The following is a 25,376-nucleotide window of genomic DNA, read 5'->3' on the forward strand; positions in this document are numbered from 1 at the left end:
GACACAGGAAGATAACCTCACGCCGCCCATAAGGGACAGTACCCCAGGCAGTCCCAGGAGTCAAGGGGACGCAGCAGGAGGTGCGGGAACATCCGGAGGATTCAACCAGTCGGGTGCACAGGAGGAGAACCCCAGAGGTGAAGCAAGAATGGCAAATCAAGCCTCGGCCTTGATGGCACCGGTACCATTTCTACCCAAGCCGGGTGAGCCGCAGTTAAAATGGGAGGACTGGAAAGAATACTTTCTAAACTACATAGAAGCCCTGGAAGACGAAGGTGAAGCGGAATACACCCCGGCAAGAAAGAAGAGGTTGCTGCTCCACAACTTAGGCCCAGAAGGGGTGAGGGTATTCAAGAATCTAGTACCCAAGGAGAGGGGTGCAGCAGAGGTAGATGTCTTCAAGAATGCAATCGATGATCTGGACAGCCACTACCGTCCAGCAGTATGCGTCTCCATAGATCGCTACAACTTTCAGCAGAGAAAGCAAGAAGTGGGTGAATCAGTGGATGATTACGTGGCAGCTCTACGACGCTTGGCCATCACGTGTCGGTATGGTGTTCTCCAAGACGAATACATAAAAGACCAGATCGTGATGCACACGACCTGCAGAGCCGTTCAAGATAAGTTATGGGCAATGAACGAAACCTCTCTCAAGGAGGTGGTGGCGATGGTCAAGAAAGCAGAGATGTCCAAGCGAGGAGCAGATGCAGCGAAAAGGGAGAGTGTGCCAAGGCAAATGATTAATAAGATCGACGAGGTACCCCACTCCAGCAACCCGAAGGGCAGGTACGGAGAGATGCGGAAAGACACCAGAGGAGCGGGAAAGCAGACGAGTCGCTCCAGCCCCAGCAGCAAATTCGCGTGCTACAGATGCGGCAGCACGGCGCACTCGGCTCAGGACCAAAGATGTCCCGCCTTCCGCGCCAGGTGTGCGTTCTGTGGCTTGACCGGACATTTCGAAAAGGTATGTCGGAAGAAAGGGTCGAAATCCTCGGTCAAGTGTGTAGAAGCAGCAGCCGTAGATGTGAGCGGGGAAGATGAAGTGGACGATGGTGATTTGGTGTTGTGCATCGAGGACCAAGTGCTGGAGGTGGCAGGGAAGAGAAGTGACAAACCCCGCACGGACATGCTCATTGGAGGGGTGAAAGTACACGTGGCGGTGGACTCAGGATCTCCCTGGACCATCGTGCAAAAGTCCATCTGGGAAGAAGATTTCGCTCCAGTTGTAGGGCCAGACTTATGGCCTCCGGACATCAGGCCCATATCATACACGGAGAACGCCATCCCCCTAGTGGGATGCCGGGACTTTGAATTTGAATTCAGAGGAAGGACGGCCACGTGCACCCTGTACGTGGCGGAAAAAGGCCCATCTGTGCTGGGATGGAGAGACGCAGGAGACCTGGGCATCATCCTCAACCCTGGGGGGAAGGAGCAGATTCTTTTGACAGATGAATGGCCCCTTGACAGAGATGAAGATTGGAGATCAGCATACCCGAAGGTCTTCGAGGGCACAGTGGGCAAATTGGACAATTTCGTACACAAAATGATCCTCAAGGAAGGAGCTGTGCCTGTAGTGCACAAAGTCCGGAACATACCCATCTCCACGAGCGATCTGGTACATCAAGAATTGATGAGACTGGAGGATCAGGGCATCATCGAGCCGGTGGACAGTGCAGAGTGGCTCTCGCCCTTGGTGGTGGTCAGGAAACCCAACGGCAAGGTCCGCCTCTGCGTGGACCTTCGGGAACTCAATAAAAATCTCATAGTGGAGAGGTTTCCGCTCCCCAGAATAGAGGAGATGTTGGCGAAAACGAAAGGCGTTACTCATTTCACTACTATAGACCTCACGTCAGCGTACTACCAGATTGAGCTCCACCCGGCAAGCAGGAGGTACACGGCCTTCATAACACCATTCGGTTGTTACCAATTCCGGAGAATGCCCTTTGGCCTAGCTTCCGCTGCGGCTGTGTTTCAGAAGCTCATGCACAGATTGTTTAAGGACATATCGGGGGTGCAGTATTTTCAAGATGACATCCTGGTGATGGGCTCATCCAAAGGTGATCACGACAAAAAGCTGCACAGAGTCCTCGGGGTGCTGCAGAACAAGGGCATGACGGCGGAATGGAGCAAGTGCCGGATTGGAACACAGGCCGTGACGTACTTGGGCCACGAAATAGGGACGCATGGGATCACACCGAAGGTACAGAATGTGGAAGCCATCAAGAAAGCCAAGGCCCCAGGCTCAAAGGAAGAAGTGCGGTCATTCCTGGGAATGGCTGAGTTTTATAGTAAATTCGTGAGGCACTTCGCCACCCGAACACACAAAATGAGGCAACTAACTAGGGAAAAGACCAAATTTGAATGGGATGCGGAAGCCCAACTAGAATTTGACACCGTCAAGGATTGCATCAGCCAGGCCATCCCACTGCAAGGATTCATGCCCGATGGCAAGTCCATAGTAACCACAGATGCGAGCGACAAAGGTTTGGGGGCGGTCTTGGCGCAAGTGAGAGAAGATGGGTCTACGGAGACAATCAGCTTCGCCTCCCGGGCACTGTCCCCAACTGAACAGAGGTACAGTGTGATCGAAAAAGAGATGCTGGCGGTCACCTGGGCAATGAACAAGTTTCGCCAGTTCATTTGGGGCACCAGATTTAAACTCCAGACAGATCACAAGCCACTGGTGAAAGTTCTAACTTCCTCGGGGCATGATACGGCGACCCCGAGAATTGCAAAGATGACCTTGAAACTGCTGGACTACACATATGATGTGGAGTATCTGCCTGGGACACAAAACAGGGTTGCGGATTACCTCAGCAGGGCTGCGGCCATGGAAAGAGCGCCGGAAGATGCCCAGGACTGCGAAGAGATGGTGGCCAGCATGGAGGACCATGAGACAACGATCAGCGCTCAGGAGTGGAAGGCTGCCTACGATAGGGACGAGGAGAAGATGGAGGTGAAAAGGCACCTCACCGCCGGCTGGCCGAACAAAAAAATGCTTGCAGAAGGAGTGCGGAGGTTCTTCGAAATGAGGGAGGAACTGTCCGTAAGTGATTCTGGTATATTCTTGTATAGAGGTGAGAGGGTCGTGCCCCCGGAGTCCCTTATACCCAAACTGTTGGAGCAGCTACATGAGGGTCATTTGGGCATAGTGAAAACTAAGGCAAGAGTCAAGATGATGTACTGGTGGCCGGGTATGGACGCACAAATAGAAAGACAAGTGAGAGAGTGTGGACAGTGCCAGGGAGCAGACAAAGTGTTACGTCCCCTCAGACCGGCACTAGGGAAGTTCGACACCCCTCAAGGCCCATGGGAAAATGTGGCCATAGACATTTTAGGGCCCATCCTGGACAGCAGAGGAGTGAACAAATACATATGTGTCATCATGGACAAGTACTCCAAATGGCCTGAAGTGGACATACAAGAGTCCATGGAAACGGACACCATTTTGAAATTTCTATCATCGGTCTTCCTGAGAGAGGGCATACCAAAATCTATCCTCAGTGACAATGGTCCACAATTTGTATCGGATAAATGGGTCCGGTTTATGAGAAGGAACGGGATTGAATCGAGGCACACAGCTGTGTACCATCCGGCCTGCAATGGTCAAGTGGAGCGGTTCAACCGCGTGTTAATGGGATCCATACAGGCTGCTATCTCGCAGGGAAAAGACTGGGAGACGGAAGTGATGAGTATGCTGTGGGCCTACAGAATCACCCCCACGGCCGTGGGGTACAGCCCCTTCCAGGTACTAAGAGGCCGATATCCATTCACACGTGACAACGTAGTGTGGAGGGAAAAGACCATCACCAGCAAGTGGTCTCCTGCAGTGGTGCAGCACAACTTGGAGAAAGCCCAGAAGATCTACGCCGCCCACTACAACAACCGACGTAATGTAAAGGAGACAAGCCTGGAAGAAGGGGAGTGGGTCAGGGTCAAACTCCCTACCATGCAAAGGAAAGGCGAAAGCAAGTTTAGCCAGCCACTACAGGTCAAGGAGGTGCGAGGCAGAGCGGCACTCCTTAGCGACGGGAAGGTGTGGTCCCAAGACCGCATGGCCAGAGTTAACAAGATAATAAGGTGGCCCAAGTCAGAGGAGGACGAGACATCGATAAACAGCCAAGTAGCAATGCCCCAACCAGAGCCAAATGGGGCGGACCAGTGGGAAGGTGCAGAAGTAGACAATGAGGTAGATGCACCCAATCAGGGGTCAACTGTTAGAGAAGAGGCACCAGCGATCGTAACACAGAGAGAAGATTCGAGAGATGGTGAGAAATCACGGTGTGAGTCTGAAGTGAAGGAGAACATGCCGGTAAGACACACCCGCAGTGGCAGGCCTGTCACGGCGCCCTTGCGATACAGGGACTTTGTAATGGATGGACAGTAGGGAGGGGCCTGACCCTGCGCCCCCATAGACTATGACTTTGTCCACTGGACACCCAGCTTGATGGGGGGGGGATTGTTGTTTTGTTCATATTAAAAGGGGGGAGATATGTGGTGTGCGCTCTAGTCTATGACGCGAACGCGATGACGCGTCACGTCATAGACCGGAGCGTTAGGAGCGCGCGCATGCGCAGAAGCGAGATATAGCGAAGGCGCGAAACGGGAATTGGCAGTTGGCGACCGGAGCTAGGCATAGCAAGACGCTCGGCGCCCTGGCTCAGGAGAATTGTATTTGTATACCAATAAATACCTGTTACCACTACACAGGCTTCAGTGTGTACTTGAAGGGGGAAGACCAGACATTACAGAGTGATTTTCTGAAAAACCTAAATGCCCACCTATACTCCTCCAATTCAATTTCATTGCCCAACAGCTCTCTCTAGTTACCCATATCAGCCTGGTCACCGAAAACTGATCTCTTTCCGGCTAAGTGCCTGGCTTCCCGTGATTGCCGATTCTCATTATTGTTACAGGTAAGTATAAGTATAAGGTCGGTGTTACATGAAAGCCTCGTAAAAATATAAATATGACAAGGTATGAAACTTTAATGATTCACAAATGTAGGCCAATGATAAAAAGGGCTGCAAAATTAACACACTTAAACTGAGCAGAAGACTGAACTGATGGAAATTTGCAGGCGAATGTTTTAGCATGCATGCTTTCTGAGCTTTCCGAAACATATGTCAACCCTGTCAAAAATTCCGCATTTGGAATCATAGTAAGGAATAATGATTAATCCACAGATGAGTCGGACAATGGGCTCGAAAGTTGTGTCAAATATCACACCATAAAAGTAACTAAATAAAAGATGAATACCTTTCTAAAATTCTATGTAGGAAAGTAGCATGTTATTCATAGTTATTCCAACGTTTAGAATCTCGGCCATTATTTCCAAGAGAAGGATTTTCTATGAAGACCTTGCTTTTTAATTGCTGAAAACTTAATTCCACAAAAATAGGAACAATTTACGTATTTTGTGCATGCAAAAATTATTTCTGATTTCTGTACTTCTTTTGTACTTAAAACTTCGAGTGAAGAGGGAAACCTTTTTACCGGGTTACATGGTGGAGATCTTTTTTCTGTCTTTTCAGATTCCTCTCTCTCACTGTAGCTTTTTAGCTCAATAAGTGTCCTGAAAAAAGAAGAAAGCATCAGTTCAAAATGTTTGTGATCATATAAATAGTTGACGTTCACGTTGCATGCCGAGTACAGGAAGGTTTTCGTGTCTCTAGCAAACGTGTGCCCGTTTGCCTTTTTCAGACTTGGCTGGTCTTTTGACTGTGAGCTTGACAGCCAGTGAAGTTCCTGAAGAAGTTTTAAAAATTTGGACAGGCTACTTTCTCGCTGATCATAGGGAACCACAAGATGTTTCCTGATCTATGGTAGACTAATTCCTTTAGGGGTCACCAGTGGTTGCAGATGCAACTACTAGCTTGCCCCTTAACCACTGGCAGTACCTTTGTGACCAAAATATATAAATTCAGTAGCACAAAGCACATTCACAACTAAATAAAAAAAGCAACACGTAAAAACATTTTTTTAAACAACTTGATACCATATTGACTGTTCAGTAATGACATGTTTGAACCAAATATTTTCCTCTGTACTACACATGAGTCACAGTGGGTAACAAGTAAGCCTGAACAGAGTTTGCGAAGTGCAAAAAAAGCTCTGGTTGGCTACGCGGAGCTCCGCAAGCGGCAGATTGGGTTCGAAAAAATGCTGTTTGCGATAATTTTCTGTGCCGAGTGTTTGTCCACACTGTGAAATTATAGCTAACGGCACTATGCACAGAGCAAGTGGGCGCTGCTTCCTTTCTGCTGCTTGAGGATGATTTTCTACCCGAGTGGTCGCTTTCTTAACACAAAGAGAGGGTTTCTCAATGCGAGCGGTCGCTGCCCAGACTTAGTTACAAGTGATCATAAATCAAAATATACGACCAATAAGCAGTAATATATGCCAATACAATAGAATAGTTAATATTCGGTCCATGGACGGTTTCTGAACGCGAGCGACCGCAAGCATACGCGGCCACTCGCATTGAGAAATCCGACCGCCTTCGTTGTAGAAATCTTCCCTGGCGGTTGATCGCCAACTTGACGCTGATGAGCGTGAATGAGGACTAATCTCGCAGGGAGGTGGATCATCCTTGCTCACGCTCGCCAATTTGATGCTGATGAGTGCGAGCAAGGAAAAAAAACTCTGCAGATTGGAGATTTTCTGAAATCTGTGAGCTCTGCATAACGGGGAGTGCGTAAAACTCCTCAAACTCCGCGAGAGGAGCGGAGGTCACGTCCCAGACTAAGGGGGTCATTAGGATCGCGGTTTTTCCGCATCCTCGGGGCCGGCGGAAGGCACCACCGGCCCAGAGGATGCGGAAAAACCGCAGCGGACTGACCAAAGACCCACCGCCACATTAGGATGGCTGGTGGGTCCTGGTTTCCGTCCGCAGCTTTTCCGCCGCGGTCGGCTTACAACCGCGGCGGAAAAGCTCTAATATGGTGACGGTGTCTTCCAGACACCGTCCACCATATTAGGATGGCCTGTAAATGATGCTTTTCCGCGGCGGGTTTTCCGCCGCGGAAAAGCATACGGAACTTCACTGCGGGGGCCCGTTGCGGGCCCCCTAGGTGAAGGGGGGTTGGGGGGTGCACATGGGGGGTACCTATGGTACCCCCCTGCATTTGCATGCAGAAAGCAGCAGGCACCGCGCGGTGCCTGCCTCTTACTGCATGCAAATGCAATGTGTGCATTTTTAACATTGCGGCGGGTGCAGCTTAAAGCCCCACCTGCCGCAATGTTAAAAATAGAGGATGTGACCGCAACCCTTGCGGTCACATCCTAATTGCACAGGAGGGAACTCCGCATGCCATGCGGAGGTTCCCTCCTGCTCTGGGGTCGCGGACGGACGCAAGTCCGTCCGCGATCCTAATGACCCCCTAAGTTACAAGTGATCATGAATCAAAATATACTACCAAAAAGCAATAATATATGCCAATCCAATAGAATGGTTCCTATTCAGTACATGGACGGTAAAAAAATAGTAGTAAAACAGAATTCCTATTTTTAACTCGACATCAGAGTGTAATTTTACTACATTTTGGAATTCCACAGTGCTGATCGTAATCAACGTGAACATCCGCACTTTGCACAGTTTTCTTTGCAGATTCCACTGAAAATCATATAATTTACAAGTTTGGAATCGATTCTCCCTGTACGGAGGTCTCCGTGATACAGAACTCCATGAGGGGGACTAGATTGCCCTTTGCAAATGCATGTCTTTGGCTTCTTTTTACTCCTCCCAGGCCTGAGAAGATTTTACACTTGTGCTTGGCTAATGCCAATGGAAACAAAACTGTAACTAAATTATAGGTAGTATCTAAGATAGACATTTATTTGTGGTGTACTGTTATATTAAACATGCAGTTATGGAACTTCAACAATGTCAGTTATAGTGATATCATCAGGGTTAAGCTTATATGACATAACTTCCTGGGAATATTCAGGACCAGAGGTCATGGGACAACGTCCCCTGTGATTTTATTGAAGTCAAAGAGTGTGATGTTCCGTTCAGCTACCCCTGGCATTTTGGTGAATCTATGCCCATGAGGGATCAGTGCCATGCGTAGCTTTCACTTAACCTAAGTCACAATAAATGGTTGTTTAATTAATCAAAATCTACAATGATATTCTATAATGGTGAATGCTCATGCCACTTTCTGGATCTGTTTGGGTGGTAATGTACTAATTTGCTGCTTTTAGATCTAGAGTGTCGGTTGTTCAGCTGTTGCCTCAGAAGAATAAATGTGAGCTTAGTGGCTGATTCATTATACACATGAATACATTTTGTGTGGTAGCATCTCGATACAATCCCTTGCATTACAGGCAAGAATGATCACAATCTAACGTGTGAATGCAGAGCTTGTTTTATAAGGCTTAATTGACCTACCACATGAGGCCTTGCCTGGGTAATTAGCAATATGACATAAAGAACAACACAATGTTTTCATGAAAGTGACCTACCTAAATGCCTTGCCCGAAGCTATCCCTGGAAAGTCGAGGAACTCTTCGATCTAAAGCACAGAAAAGTAAACAGACATGTTGTCAATAACTGATCATTTCTCTCAAACAACATCGCTTTGGCTTGCAGAGAAACAATAGATCAGATCCAGTAAGAAATTCTGCCGTTTCTCAAAGCAATTACGTGCTGGCTTTTTCATAGAGTAGGTGGAGGCAGGAATTATAAAACATGGTTCACCTGAAGATGGAAAACCAACCAGAAACATGTGATACTGTGGTTTGAATATTGTATAGTTCACTGCTCAACTCACCTCAACTCAAGATTAGCTACCATTATACGGAAGAGGGCGAAGCATTCCAGGACAGCAGTGAGACCTTTCATCCTTTCCTAATACCTATGAGAAGGGTAACAATGGCAACTCCACCCAATTTTTCTCTACCTCATTTCACTCTGTAATAGAGTGCTGAGGGTGTGAACTCAAAGAGACTGCACATCAATGGTGCTAATCCTACTCCTAAAGACTTTGATAGAAAAGCAGACATTTGAGTGAGCACATTTAGAGTGTCGCTGGTGTTGATATATGCAATGTTACCTAAAGCTTTGACTCTCACTAGGTGTGGGTGAAATTGCAAATGTTTTCAAAATGGAAATAGATGCAATTTTGGTTAAAGTGTGTCAATTACAAAGGGACGTGACCATGACACATACACACTTGGGTGTCTCTTCACTGAACTTTGGTGGGCAGGCTCTGAGAATGGCTCTCCGGTTCTGGAAGAATGCAGTCTAGTCAGACCAAGAATTTAATATTGCATTAACAAACAGCAGTGCATCTGGATGGTGCAAATATTATTCATTTAGAATACATAAATCCTCCCAGATTTGACATGGAAGATACCCCACACCCTGTCTCTGCATCAACTCAAAATGGTTACCAAGGCCGGCACAGGAAGATAGCTGGAGTGCCGAAAAATAACCCAAAAAATTCTCTCTGGATGGATGGAATAGTTACGCAGACTCGCTCCCCAATAATTTCGAAACAAAGCAGCTGACTGTGGCACGGGTGCTAAGTGCCAATGTGCTAATCAGAGACATACCATGAAGGAAGAAGTTGCATAAAAACATCAGGAAAGGTAGAGTGGGATAAGTGATTCAGTACCAGCCTCCACATTTGTTCTGATCAGGCAGTGGTTGGATTGCCAGGGGATTATTATGTCCCACATGCAACACAGCTTGATCAGCACATAGCAAAGACTCTGAGGGGTGGCTAATCCTCGCCATGTCCTTTGTTTCTTTTTCTCTTCTCAAATTTTGCATATACCTAGTCTTGAATGGTGGGTCGATTGAAATGTGGGCCGAGTAGTTTACATATTTCTGTTTTTGTAGTATGATAAGCCAGGGGTGTGTAGGAGCACGAAGAATAGAATGTTTTTGCAGGGCTCTTCTCACAAGAGCCTTGCCTAAAATCACATAAATTACCCTCTTTAATACATTGACTGCTTTTGCTTGCTTCTTGTTTTTTGTTTCTACTACCATCGACAAAATTGAACGGCCAGAACAGTATGTGATTCAATTGATCTGACAGGGACTATCTTCTTGGCACCAATCTATCCAAATATGTATACTGTTGCTAACTATTTTATTTAAAACAGACCAGAGGAAACTCTACATCAGCTTCAGTGTTTTTTACCAAAAATAAACACTACTCCCTCAATACAAGAAGCAATGTCTAATCAGAAATCGTCTGGGAGAGAGATAAGAACCATCTCTGGTCCGGATGATAGTACATCAACATAGACTTCTATCCTTGGAGATATGCGAGCATCCTCAATAAAAGGGGATATTTAACTCCTGATTCAAAAATGTAGGAAGATATTATTGCAAAGAACCAAGAGATCCCAAAGTCCCTTTTCTCGGCTAGAACTTTATCTTCAAAACATTTAAATTCTAGTTTCTACCTGGGGCTCTCTGTGGTGCAGTAGGTCCACAATCATGCTGGTGTGTCAGAAAAAATAGACAGCACCACCTATCAAAACAACTGAAACTTGAGTACTCTGAAATCCATTCTCAGGGCACTAACTTAGGAATTAGAAGAATAAAAAGTGCTGATCACTGAGCTCCAAATGCACATTGAGAAACTAACGCACAAAATGCCAATGATGCTACAACGCATCTTAAGAATCATTTCAGATTACTAATAAAATTGGCATAGGTCATTCTTCTCCATCAAAGAGGACATTCTTGCTGTACCATGAAAATTAGACACCATCTCTTTCGAGGGAGATGCTACTTCAATTTTTCAACCTGTGTCACTCTATACACTCAACAGGTGGAGAGAGATTAGAGATGTCACCTTATATCTTCAAAATGAAAAACTCCCAATGAGATTGGTACCCAGTAAAAACCAGAGAAGAAGTGGTGAAAATCCTGAAACTATTCAAACAAAACCTGCGCGACCGCAGAAGATCACACCTTTGTGGAGGGATGGCAGAGACAGCGTTCTAACAAAAGAAGAAGGCTAGAGAGCCAAAGAGATATTCTTCTAAGGATGGTGGCTGATTCTGACACTTGAGTACCCTGATGGCCTTACTGTACTAAATTGTTGTTGCCATTTAAATCCCTTCTGGACTACTCTGATAATAAGAGTTACTTTTCTCTTACACTTCTGAAATCCTAATTGTTTAAGATATTGCCTACCTGTTTTTTAAGGATTTAGATGATACAGAACTGGAATTTATATATATCTCTTCTATATTGAGGAGGCTGCTGAAGACTTAGCAGAGACTAGTTTGCTGCAGTCACATTTTTTTAACTGTCTGATGTTAAGACAAAACTTATGTGTTACTGTTGGTTATTGTTTTTGATGCAGGTTTTTGCCACTTCTATTTGTTCTATAACATGCAAGTGTGAAATTAATAGTAAAAACCATTAATATTAATCAGGGGGAGGAGCTAAGCGCGGGACCAAGATGGCTGCGTGAGACCTTAGCTCCGTAGAGCCCGCTCCTCCATTAAGTCTATCCTGTCTTGATCCTGCCACCCGAAAGTGAACTTCGACGGTTGAGTCGAAAAGATAATAGTAGCCGAAAATTGGGATGTTTCTACCCCTCCGGAGCGGCATCGAAAGATTCGGGCCTGATGCCTTCGGAGTCCGGGAGCTGTGGTGAGCCTCTGAGCTGGATGTTAATGCAACAACAGCGGCCTGCGTCACCGGAAGCTCCGGCTCGGAACGGGTGTGGACCTCCTTATCGCCCATTGGAAAGCTGCGGCATCGGAGACCACCGACGCTGCACCACAAACACAGGCTGCGTATTGTATGCACGACTGAGGTGTGATACAAAGTCCAAGCAGTGAAGTCCTGCTTTGGAACACGGAAGCGGCGGCCATTACGATCCCGCTAATGGTGTCTAAACCGGACAACGAAAAGTCCCCCTCGCGGGGTGGAAGAGGGTTGAAGAATGTACAATCCAATAAGATGGACAGATATGCACAGGCCAAGGGTTCGCCAGTGGAACGGAGGAAGTCTCTGCCGCTTGGGGGAGACTCCTTGGGAGAGGCAGTGGAACCCACGTTGGCCGATGTCATGGCTGCTATCAACAAAGTACAGACTTCTATGGTGGAATAAATGGACGCATTGGACAATAAGTTGGACACAGTGAAACTGGAGTTTAACTTACTGGGAGCTGATCATGCCAAGACGAGCGAAAAAGTTAAATCGCTAGACATTAAGACATCCAGCCTAGTTGACTACATGGCGGAGGTGCAACGGGAGGTCTGGGCCTTGCAAGCGGCCCGTGAGGAAATGTGTCGGAAGCTGGACGAGTATGAAGGGTGTCATAGGAGGAATAATATCCGAATTCTTGGAATACCGGAGAAATCGGAGGATCAGGCCCCAGACCTATTTGTAGAGAACATTGTGCTGAATCACTTAAAACCGAAGGGCCTCAGTAACTTTTTCTCTATTGAGCGGGCCCACAGAGTGCCGGGTGGCCAGCCGAGACCCGGGGCGCCTCCTCGCCCTATGATAGCTAGAGTGCTGAACTACAGAGACAGAGATGTGATCCTTCAGGCGGCACGCTCAGCAGACCCGCTTCGCTTTGAGAACACAACTTTGTCCTTCTTTGCAAACTTCACCCAGGTGGTACAACGGCAAAGACAGAGCTTTCTTCCTGATAAAAGGAGACTGAGGGAAAAGGGACTGCACTACTCAATGCTTTTTCCAGCGAAGCTTCGGGTGGAGGTGGATGGGAGGGCATGGTTTTTTGATCATCCGGAGGTGGCATCGGACTGGTTGGACAGCACCACACGGCCTCAATCTGAGGAAAGACAGGAGGAGGCCGCAGAGTAACAGTGAGACTGGATTTAACTGATCCACAAATGTCGCAGATGGAGAGGGGTTTTCAAATGGAACATATACATGACTGTGAATTGGGTGGTCTAATTTGGAGGGGGGTGAAGGGGCCGGGGTCTGAGTTCCCCCTCGTACTATCTTTAGTTAACTTGTTGGGGTAGGGCTACGGGCACACTGCGAGTTGGGGTTGGGCACTGTCCTTATGCAGGGGTGCAGGGAGGGGGAGGTGTGAAGGGGGTGAGGGGATATATGCTTGTTAGAGAGATTGCGTTTTTTGTTTTGATTTGAGTTGTGTATGTCTGTGAATTTTTTTGACTCAGGTGACTATCCAGTTTTGATCTTTCTCACGTATGGGTTCGAAGGCACGTGAAAAAAAAGGATCGGGGATAAATGTGCTGAGCTGGAACGTGAATGGTTTAGGAGATAAGATCAAGAGGGGGATGGTTAGTCAACTCATTAGGAGACACTCCCCGGATGTAGTATTGTTACAGGAAACCCACCTAATTGGTAACAAATGCATGGCTTTACACAGATGGGGGATACAAAATGGTGGTGCATGCGGGTTTCACATCCAGTTCCAGCGTCTAGATTAGTTCCAGAATTGGATAGTCAAGAGCGAGGTTTGATTAAAGAGCCACAGGCGGTAGCAGACGAATTTGGAGAGTATTATTGGGGGATTTATGAGGCAGGGAATGATTTCACGGAACAAGACAATAGAGATATGATTAAAGATATTGTCATGCCAAGCCTTTCTGACGAGGATAAGAGCTTTCTTGATTCTGCTATTACCGATGATGAGGTCGCCCAGGCTATACGGCAAGTTACTCCGGCAAGGCCTCAGGTCCGAACGGAATACCTATCGAGCTGTATAAGTTGAATGCCAATAGAGTAGCACCGTATCTCCGCGCCATGTTTCTCGAGAGTCGAGAGAAAGGAGAGCTCCCATATGATCAGAGAGTGGCCAATATAGCTGTTATTCATAAACAAGCTAAACCTAAGTCGTGTTGCTCCTCTTACAGGCCCATATCGCTCCTCAATGTAGAGCCCAAGGTCCTGGCCAAGCTCCTTGCCACCAGATTAGTGAAGGTTATAACAACCTTGATCCATCCGGATCAATCCGGTTTTATGCCGCAGTGCAGCACAGCTTTGAATCTGCGTCAGCTGCATGGAGTACTTGGAGGGGCTTCTAAGCTAGGGGAACCGGCGGTTCGGGTGTCCTTGGATGCCAATATGGCATTCAATAGAGTGGAATGGCCGTATTTATTTGCAGTTTTGACCAAGCTAGGTTTTGGTGAAGAGTTTGTTAACTGGGTGCGCTTACTGTATACTAAGCCGCTGGCGAGGGTAGTGGTCAACAACTGCAAATCCCGGGACGTCTCCCTTGGAAGAGGTACCAGGCAAGGGTGCCCTCTGTCGCTGCTGCTCTTCGCTTTGGTAATGGAACCGTTAGTGGCGTGGGTCCGCTGGGACATCACTATACATGGATTGCGCTGGATGCCGGAATGGGAGGACAAAATATCGTTATATGCAGACGATGTTCTGCTCTATCTTACCAAACCTAATACCTCCTTCCGAAATTTTTTAGATGTGCTTACTATATTCGGGAGATACTCCGGTCTAGCTATAAATTGGAACAAATCAGTACTTTATGTTCTTGCCGGAGATCCCCCGGAGGTCCCACATACATGCCCCATCCGTATAGAGAAGGACCGTTTTAAATACTTGGGAATTTATGTTTCGCTCGATCCGAAATGGCTTTATGATAATAATCTTTTATCTCCTATGACTCGATGCCGGGGGGATGTGGAGCGCTGGCAGACTCTCCCACTGTCTTTGCTTGACAGAGCAACCCTCTTTAAAATGATGGCACTGCCATGTTTTTTATATGCCTTACAGAATGCAATGTACCACGTACCAGCGGCCTATTTCAGAGAGATAGAGGCCCTTCAGCGGTGGCTCTTGTGGGATGGTGGTGCTCGTATAGCTTTTAACAAATTGACGCGCTCCTGGTTTGACGGTGGTATAGGGCTGCCTGACTTGCGGAGGTATTACTGGGCATCACATTTGGCTGCTTTGAACCACGTTGTGTATGAAGTCCCCGGAGATCCAGGCTATGCTATGGATAGAGGTCAGGCCCCGGGTGGCAGGATAGATAGAGCGTTGTATTCTAGACCGGGTAGGTTTCCCCTTACGGGCCTAACGGCATACTCCGTACGGGTGTGGCACACTGCCACCAAAAGTTTGGGCTGGGAGGGCAGACTTACATTGGCCAATCCATTGCTTAATTCTGAAAAACTGGGTAGCTTCTGGAAATCCAAAGGGTTTGATAAATGGGACCTCATCGGAATAACTCAGATTAAGGATGTGTGGGGGAAAAATTCGATACATACGTTTGACTCACTTGCAAACCAATACAGTCTCCACCAGAACAAATACTTTCAATATTTGCAGGTAAGGCACTCGTTGTTAGCCCATATTCCTGAGGGCACGGAACTCCACGAGGCGTCTGCTCTGGAGGACCGGGTCCTTGATGGTCATATCCCAGACAAGACTATCTCCCTGATATATCGGAAATTAATTAACAATGCAGAAGACCCATTGGATAGGCTTAGATCGCAATGGTGTGCGGATGGACTTGAAATGGATGACGAGGACTGGACGGAGGCGCTATCCTCCCCCAAGGTAGTCGCTGTTCAGATGAGGCTTCGCCTGGTCCAACTGAAAGTGCTCCACAAAGTTTATGTTACCGGGCCACGGCTCGTGCGAATGGGCAGAGCGTGCAGCGCAGCATGCAGGAGAGAATGTGGAGAAGTGGGTACATTGATGCATATTCTTTGGCACTGCACCTCCGTACAAACTTACTGGGAGAAGGTTCACGAGGAGTTGAGAGCTGTGCTGGGGTTGGAAGTACGTATGGAAGTCCGTAGATGCCTCTTGAATGTATGGGAACCAACGGATCTCAATGATTACCAGAAGCAATGGGTGACGTTGGCATGCATAGTGGCCACTGGAACATTGCGCAGTTGTGGGGCGCCCGCCAACCACCTCAGGTGCATAAATGGGAGGAGGACCTCGATTGGTGTATGATGAGAGAACGTGCTGTCTATGTTGCCATGGGCTGCCCCCTGAAGTGGGGGAAGGTGTGGGGGGCTTGGAACCAATATCGTGGAGGCTTTGTGAATCCCCAGGAGGAGATCTGGATATTGCAACACAGGAATCCCCATGATCCCGATGTTTTCCTTTTATTAACTACTTGATCCTGTACAGTGCCTAATGAACCGAAATGTTGTACATTGATTGCATTCACCTGAGACCTTATTTTTCTTTTGTCTGTTTATTTCATAATAAAAAGAGTTTTAAAAAAAATCATTAATAATAATATGGTTCAATACTGCATGGCTCCTTTACCCAATAAATGATACAGCATTGGGATCAATCTTCTGATCTGCCTCTGTCATGGATACTTTTGTTACTCAAGGTAATGGAGTATTATAAGACTTTATACTTTGCTTGATGGCTGTTAGACCTGGCACCTTGGTGTGAGTCTCCCTTCCACTTTTTGCTGATGTGCCTCAGATGTTTTGCTGGTGTTAGCTGCTCAGGGCCTGCGCCACGGCCAATCCGTGCCGCAGTGCAAGTGCTCCCAATATAAAGTGTACCTGTAATTGATCTCCATGATTGGCTCATTGGATTTACTGTCAGTCCCTAGTAAAGTGCACCAGGAGTGCCAGGGCTTGTAAATACCAATCCTGCTAGTGGGCCTGCAGCGCTGGTTGCACCACCCACAGAAGCAGCCTTTTAAAATGTGTCTAGGGTTTGACACTGCAGAACCTGAGTGCAGTCTGGTACTGTCATGCTTACTGCGCAACTGCACCTACTTGCCAGTCCACAAACCTTCCCTTAACTTCATATTAGTCACCCCTATGGTAGGCCCAGGTGCAGGGTGCATTGTAAGCATAAGGTAGGACAAGCCCTGATGTGTGTGGCATGTCCTAATAGTGAATTACAGGGAAATTCGTTGTTCCCTATTGTAAGGCTACCTGTTCTCATAGGCCAGAATGGGCTTCTGGAATTATTACACTCTATAATCCCAGCAGGCTCAGGGAACATGGTAGAAAATAAAGTTTAGTATGCCTGAACTCAGAATAATAAAATACTTCTTTTAGTAAAGTTAATTTTAATATCCTGTGTTTGCAAATGCTACTTTTAGAACGTTAGCATTTGCTTGCCTAACCATTGCAGCCCGCCTCTGCCAGGATGTGTATCTGCTGTCTGGGTTGTGTGAGTGAAAGGGCTGGGGATGACAGGTGGTGAATAGGGGGATTACACCAGAGTAGGTGGTGGGAGTGCCCCTTGACTCTGAATAGGGCTGTGCTCTGCCACCACAATGCTGGCTCCGCCCCCTGGGCAGCGACTGATGACTCTGCCCGACACCTGGACCAGGAAGAGGGAAGACTGTCAACAAGGTGCTTCTGACTATACTTGTCCTCACAATGCTGGCTCCACCTCCTGCGGAGCGTCTGCTGCCCAGCCCCACACACTGAAAGCAGAAACATGTTTTGGCAAAACAAAGTGCCTCAGAGCTGAAGTGAACTATGCAGAGGCCCCCCAGGCCTTAAAGAACAAAAGAAACTTGGTATAAAAGTAGGAGCCCTGCTCCTAACAAATCAGATCCTGTTAACGCCAAGAAGAAGCTCTGCCAGAAGAGAAGGACCTGGGAAAGCTGCATGGAGGACTACTGTCTCTAATCATGAGAGACTGGCCTGTGGTGGGTGCCTTGCTGCAAGAAGGAGAGAAGGAGAAAAAGACTTTTTAAATCTACTTGTGCATTTGACAATCTCCAAGGGCTTTCTGGTGAACTTGCCCCCTGAACTGTGCCCCAGGAACAGTGGGCGCTGCCCACCCTGGAAAGAGAAGCTGCTGTGAGCCTTGCATCTGCCCTGTAATCCTACTGAAGAAAAGCTGAGTGTGCCGTGAGGGAATCACTGCACTCTCTGAAAGGCCCTGGGCACCCCCGTCCCGCCGAGCAACGCAACTGCTATCTGGCAGGCCGCAGCTGACATCGCAAAGACCAGCCTCGCTGGCCCAAGCACCGTGCCTGTCGCCTGCCTAACTGCGGTCTGCACCGCAAGAAGGGACCTTGCCTTGTGCCTGCCTGCTCCAAAGGAGAAGTTGCCCTGAAGCCCCAGCCGCCCGCCGTTTGTGAGCAGCAGCGCCGCGGGGAGAGAAGGAGTACACCCTGTATTCAGAGAGGCTTTGTTCGCGCCTCACACTGCTGCCTGGGGTCATGCCCCCTCTTTCTATGATCACAACCTCCTGAACCGCCTCGAGCCATAGCTCGCAACCCCGGAGGAAGACACCGCGACGCGGGACCTCGAGCCGACCCCTGCATCGTCTGCCCCAGACCCCCTCAAGAGACTCCAAAAAGGTACTGTATGCCACCACGGTGCGAGTCCCCGCTAAGCATACGGCTCGCACCGCCCTTTGTGCCCCCTGAAGGCCTGAAGTGTGCGCTGTGCGAGTCTCACCCCCTTCATGACTCGCACAGACTCTCTGCCTCGCTTGCGCCCTGGGTCACTGAGCGTACGCCAGGCGGCACGGGCATTGTAAGCGCACCGCCCTACGAGCCACACCTGCCTGGTATGACTCATACACTCGCTTCGAATCGTACCCTTGCTACGGAGTACGCTTCTCAAGCGGGATGTGTGAGACTCTGTAGGTTCATCCCCCGATCGGCGTACGAGGCTCACAGAGGTGTTCAGGCCTCATGGACAGCGAGTCCCAGCCTTAGGTCTTGCCTGCAAGCTAGGGAGTGCGTGTTTGGAGCCTTTTGTTACCCACCGAAAGAATAAACAGTGCCTGAGGCCCAGTGAAGTGCTTTGAGGCGCATTTCGACACTGTTTAAAGTTGAACATTGCTAAGAAGAATTGTGGCATCCTAACAAGTAACTGGGATCATTTTTGAAGTGCAAAGATTGTATTTACAAGCCTGCTTAAAATATACATAAAGGAGATATATTTTTACACAAAATACAGTCTGGTGTCATTGTGTGGTGGGTTGGTGGTTATTGTGTGTGATACTGCAAATGTTTAACTACATCTACTCTAGAGATTAGCCTTGACTGCTTGCGCCAGATTAACTAGAGGGTAAGTAGGGGTTAATTCTTGAGGGGAATCCTGTGCCCTGACTTAGAGGAGAGGGTCCCTGCTTGTCACAAGAGAATACTTGTGCCAACCAGAGACCCCCAATTCTAACAATTGCTCTGAATAACATACTCTTAATGTTCACAGACTAATATATAGGAAAAGGAGAGCCGTGTTGAAATGGCAATACTGTTAGAATTCATTTTTGCAAAATAGATTGTTCTAGGCTGAAGTTGCCTCTCTATCCACTCCAATACCACTCTTCAGCTTCTAATAAAGATATAGGCATGGCAATCATTTTTGTTAGAGAATTAGTTTCTGATTAGATGGTGCTCTCCGACATAAAGACATAAATATTCTAGATCTGAGGGGTTGACTGGGTGAGAGATTAGTGACCATATTCTCCAGACACAGATAGAAATAAAGTAGGAAAGATTATTTGCTAAATTGTTTCCTTTGGTTGCACATTTTACAAGGGGAGACTTACAGGTGGGAGTTGACATGAAGGTAGCATTGCAACCATTCTCTACAGTATTTCAGTCATATGCATTCAGCCTTACCCTCTCCCCCACTGCCCGCCTCCCACACCGCTCACTGTAGATGACAGGGAGTGGAGACCTGGGTTACATTGATATGTTTAGATTTTACAATGGAAAAACAGTGAATCTATTCTAATGCTAAGAGGTCTTTCTCAAGGATTGGTTGGTTTCTATTACAGAGGTCAGTCAGATAATGGCCCAATGCTGCAGTCTTATGACTCTTCTATGAGTGGAACCCACCTATCAGATAGTGGTGAATGAATGTCATACCATTTTGTGTTCCAGTACTGAGGGGCTTGATTAGAGAGGCAGTGGAAAATTATTTCCAAGGGATTGTTATTTGTGATATCTCCTGATCATTATTATGGGATGCCTCTCAATCTCTCATCAGAGGTGACCTCCAACAACATACCAACACCTTTTTTAGAGTAAATCAAAGTTAAGAAAAAAATGCATTGGAAACATATTTTAAACCATTGAAATTACAATATGAACAGTCCTGCTCTTGGAAAATATGTAAAGAACTACAAGAAAATAGAGAGAATTAGAGATGCTATTAATGGGGGGAAAAGCCCTCAGAATGCTCTGCTTGAAACAGGACTATCAAAAGGAGTGGCTGCCCTATCACTACTGTCTTAATAAATGAGACAGGTTCAGTGACATAATATCATTAGTCAAACAAACAAGGGACATATTTATGTATTTTGTGGCACAGCACAGCAAGTATGTCACAGGGAAACGGCAGGAATGTGCAATATTTATAAAATACAGTGCATTCCTGTACTTTTCCCTTTCACTGGCACCCTTTTGGCAGCTTAGCGCCAATTTAGGACCCCTTGAACCATGGTCCCAGGGTGACTGTGTTGAAGGCAGGACTGTTTTTGTGCAGGAAGGGGCTTAGCACTGTTGCCTGAAATGATGTAGGAATGAGAAGTGGGACTGCTGACTGTGCAAGTAGAGGGAACCCTTAGAAGAGATATGATCTTACATTTTCCTCTGATTACTCTTTCGGTTTGGTTGATGACAGGGAATGACAGAAAGCTCACCTCTTTGTGCCTCTGTTTTGAATGTTTCAGGTTGGAGACTACCCTGAAGTGAGAATCATTACTGAATGCAAAGGTTGTGTCTGGAGAACTGCCTGAAAAGCACACTTGAAAAGAGAACCACCATGAACTTGTTGTACAGCATCACACAGTGGATACGCAACTCCTGCCTGATTTTGATATATAAATGCGGGACACAACCTGTTACTATTCCAGGTTCTTTGAGGCCAAAGAATTGGTGCTCCGTAGAGTACTCAGAAGATTGCTGTGCAATTAAGAATGGCCATAGTCACAGACTTCTGGCTTCTACCAGCTGGGCCAGAATGGGAACTCAAAACTGCGCTGGCAAAAATTATAAATGAGCCCCCCTGTGCAGACATGCTGATGTGCACTAAAACGAGAGCATCCCTTTCAAGTTGTTGTCGGTATCGCATACCATGCACCACCCACACTGAACGCTGAAACCAGCCTCCAAGTGCCAAAACCAGTCTCCTGTGAATCCAGCCTTCCGGGGGATAGTCCGCTTGCCCTGCTGGCCAGTCCAGCCATGCCTACCAGAAGCCATAAAGGAGACAAGCTATGAGCCTCCTGTCACTAGGATCCAGCATATCTCTCTACTTTGTCTTCTCTTCTGGGGTCCCTACAGATACCGTGAACAAGTTGAATTTCGCTACTCTTTGACCGACAATTCTCCTGGAGTGTTGGTAGGCACCTTCCCTTTCCTAAGCAAGTAGGTGCATCAGGACACGAATATTGCTTCTCCAGCAAGTGATACAGACCCCAGGTGATATCCTCTCACCTCTGAGAGACTGGCGCTGTCAGCCAGATACCTTTGAACCACATTTGAGAACAAGAGAAACTGTAGTAGGGTCAAAGTGTATGAGATTGAATGTAGGAATGCACTAATGCACTCAAGAAATTCAGAGAACAAGGTTTTTCTGAGAACATCCTTTTGTAAGCAAAGGCCAAGGCATGATGCTTAAAATATTTGAGTGACTGGGCATGTGGGTGAGGATACTGGTGTATTCTTGACAGGCAGACATGAATGCAGTGCTTAAGGCTTGAGCCATGAGTGCATAAGGACTCGTTTTGTTCATAGGAATAAGCATTAGACTGGTGGGAATGAGCTTCTTTAAATGTGTGTAAGTGATTGGAGAGCTTGGCAAATATGCATTTTTTAGAGCTTGGATTTGTCGGTGAATATATTGTTGAAATCTGAGGCTATTGTTAGGAAAGACATATGTTTAGATGTAATTGAATTTGAGGATTCGTTGGGTACTTTGGGAATTTCTGAATAAATTACAATGTTTGTTTAGTGGCAGTTGTGATTTGCATCAACAAAGCGGTTTTGGCATCAATCTGAATGTCACTTACAAGTGTGTGACATGTTTTCTAAACGTTCAGTTGAGCTTGGCTTCGGGATTTATCCGAGGCAAGTCTAGGCTGTCACCAAGTTGCTTTTACTTAGGGAACTATGTTTAGAATCATTTGGTGTTCAATGCCGTAGAAGGAGCAGTGGGCAAGGGGTACTTTACCAGCACCTCAATGAGAATATTGCTAAGCATGTAGCATAAGATATCACATGTGGCAACAGAAATAGATCTAGATGGGATTATTTCAGTAAAAAGAAAAAAACATAACTTTAGGACCCCTCTCTAGAGAGAACAATATCTATCCACGTGTCTCTTGCATGGGTGGGTTTTGTAGGTAGACGCATGTTGTTTCCAGAAGCGACAGTGTCTCTAGGTGCCCAGAGAGAAGATAAAGTTGATATATCGGGATATATTAGTGAAAAGGTCCCATTGTCACAATGTGCAACTGGAGGACTGGAAGAGAGGTTAAACTTTAAGCGAGACATTGAGTAATGAAAAATGCTTCTCTGTGCATTCATATTTGTTTGTGGGCATTGCTCTCTTTAGACTCAAACTTCACATATTTTCACCTCTTGCGACCTTTTCACCACTTTGCTCGAGGGTATCCTGCGCTCCAGATAGGATTCTAAGTGAGCATGTTTTACTCCATCTTTTAGGAAGTTGGAAATACATATTGTATGATGACCAAAAATGCATTTTCATTCCTGATCTCTAAGTAGTTGTAAGTGGGTAAAGAATTAAAAATATACATTTAAATATGTTTAATTTTTATCCATGGGTGTTCATCTTATCTAAACTATGCTGTCTTTATATAAAAAAAACTTGCATATATTTACGTTTCATGGCTAAGGGTTGTAAGTGTTATAAACAGACACTACTGTAAACCATTCAAGATAAGAAACTTTCTAAGGAGGCTTCTACTTGTCCACTAGTTGGACCTTAGGATAGAGCTCCTTGTAAGTGTATTGATGTTGACCGACCTTAAGGAGGCATACTCTTTTTGAAGGCCCATTTTTCAAAGGCGCATCATGCCCCACAAACATCTGCAATGCAAAGGTGTTTGGTCCCAACAGCATTGCCACTTCACATCAATAGCATCACGCAAACATCCCAAAACCCCCAAACATTTAAAGTTGAATGGACTATCCTCAAATGGAGACTATAATCTTAGATCACGCCTACATTGCTTTGAATTCCAACTACTGATACAACTTAACTCGCCATCCATCCGGAGATCTGCAGCTGCCACAGTAACTGCAATCTTCATAAGGTCCACATTGGGAACATTTGTTTGCATGACTACTCTGAAGACATCTTGGTTGACATCTGTCTATTCCAAGAATGAGCTATGGCGACTGCTGTTATAAAGTAAATACAGTTACAAACAATTGGGTAATGTCATTTGTAATGGCAATCTTGCCGAGCTTCCAGAAAAAACAAAATGCCTCAGACCCTGCTCTGATGATTGAAGGTACAATGAAGCCTAACCATCTATGGCTGCTCATTCTCCTACCGCTTATTCTAAGATCTGGTACCACCACACCAGACTTCCCAGTCACAGCCGTAACACGCGAGGAAGGTCAGGATGTGAGTAATGAAGATTACTGGTAATTAATCGCGACATTACCTTTTCTTTAGCTCTCTGCCATTCCAAATCCTCTTGGGCTGCCTGGCTTGTCTTGTGCCGTTTGCTGGATGGCTTTCCTCTTGATGCTTGGGGTGCTCCAAAGTCACCCCGCTCATTTCTAGATCTGAAATACAAATATTACACTTTGAGGAGTGATGGTTCTTAATAAATACATCCGCCAAACGTTATGACATCAGTGTGTATCTTACACAACAATAATAGAACATGTTTTTATCTGTACCTATAAATATTTGCAATCAAAATGAATATACCTAAAAAACCTTCCCCACTTATCATGGTCAATCCATAAATAAAGTCTTAAAAACACTTGCGTGGTCCTATTTGCACATTCCTTGTTGTCTAATGTTCGTAATTAGACTTACAGACTCCACTTATGTTTCAATTATAGTTCGGTGCCCATTTCCCCCTGCACATTACAAAGTCAAATCCATCAAGTGCCACTCAAAATATCAGTGCCACGAATAAGATTTGATCACTATCATTTGAGTTTTATTTGTTTTTTCATTTTTAAAACGAACCTCTTTTCATAAACTTCAGCAATTATAGTTATGGAATATATGTAATTAAGTTAACTACCTCGTTTGTTTATACTCACAGCTCACATGGAGCAGTGCTATCATCAAGCCAGTATACAACACTTGCTGGATCCCCATTACATTTCTGTATTTCTTTTTCCATTTCGAATTACTCTGTAACATACTGTGGCATGGTGTATAACCACTGACACAGATTATGGCTCAAGGTCAGATGCTGTTAAAGTTGCAAGCAACAACTACAACTGCATTAAGGTATCCATGGGTGTAAACATTTCCCTAGCTTACCTATTGCATGGCTTAGCAGCTGTTTATCTGGTTATTCAAGTTGAACTGCAATTTAACCATTGCACATGAAGAACAGCCTGGGGGAGATTAAGGTGATTCTGGCCTCGAGATGCAGTACACAAGATATCATGGTATGGTATATCAGTGCTATTTTACAAGAGAAGGGATGGCATCCCTGCATCCCTGACAGAAAGGTAAGTTGATAGTAATCCAGTCCCACAGCATACGCATCGCCGAACAGACGCGCACACAGGGAAACCAGTGTCCCAGACAGACCCGCAAAGGGTGCAGCCGACCCACAGGCAGTGACCTGTGGCCCGTACATGTGTACGGAAGATCAGTTGATGATATTATATAGGCAGAATTATGCTTCATTATACAGATAAACTGGAAATTCATTGTATTATGACGCATGTACACAACTGTGTCATGACATGTTGCATGTGTGTCCAAAATACTTGACGCATGGTGATCATTTTGCTATTATACTTTGATGTTCTATGATGTCCTCATTCAAGCACAAGGCTCCATTACTCTGGAATTCTATTCCATTACAGGCACGGTCTACTACGAATCATCAGCTTTTCCGCAAATTAATCAAAACCTGGTTATTTTCTTCCATCTAATCAGCCCTAGCAGCGGTTACCCTCCACCTCTCTACTCTCTCTATACGTGCCCACCATATCACGCATGTCCGCGAGCGCTGGGACGCCCCGTTGCTGGGGTAGCTATGCGCTATACAAAATCACTTAACATAACATATCATATCATGGCAGCGGGAAATGGTATATAGGTAAATTAAGAGTTAAAATAAAGTGAAAACAAAGTGCACAAATGAAAAAGGAAGCAAATGGCCCAGAAGCAGTTATTAGCCTCTTTAAAAGCTAAATAAATAAACTTGTAGTGCTGGGAGCATGACAAATTGTGTAAGGGTGCAGGGAGTAGAATGGAAGGAAGGAGCGAGCATATGGGGCAGTGGTACAATTATGGGAGACAGT

The 25,376-nt window shown here is 46.2% G+C and overlaps 1 protein-coding gene across 1 annotated transcript in view; it reads right to left on the reverse strand.

Moving 5' to 3' along the window:
- Window positions 1–25,376, reverse strand: part of LOC147751542 (uncharacterized) — a 785,370-nt gene that overhangs the window by 200,842 nt on the left and 559,152 nt on the right. The window contains exons 6-8 of the mRNA XM_086938708.1: window positions 23,537–23,660; window positions 8,467–8,516; window positions 5,497–5,575 (exon numbers count right to left, since the gene is read on the reverse strand). Coding sequence (XP_086794834.1) covers window positions 5,497–5,575; window positions 8,467–8,516; window positions 23,537–23,660 — 253 coding nt within the window. The remainder of the gene's footprint in view (window positions 1–5,496; window positions 5,576–8,466; window positions 8,517–23,536; window positions 23,661–25,376) is intronic.

This window comes from Lissotriton vulgaris, chromosome 1_1, assembly GCF_964263255.1.
Source record: "Lissotriton vulgaris chromosome 1_1, aLisVul1.2, whole genome shotgun sequence".
Taxonomy (NCBI): domain Eukaryota; kingdom Metazoa; phylum Chordata; class Amphibia; order Caudata; family Salamandridae; genus Lissotriton; species Lissotriton vulgaris.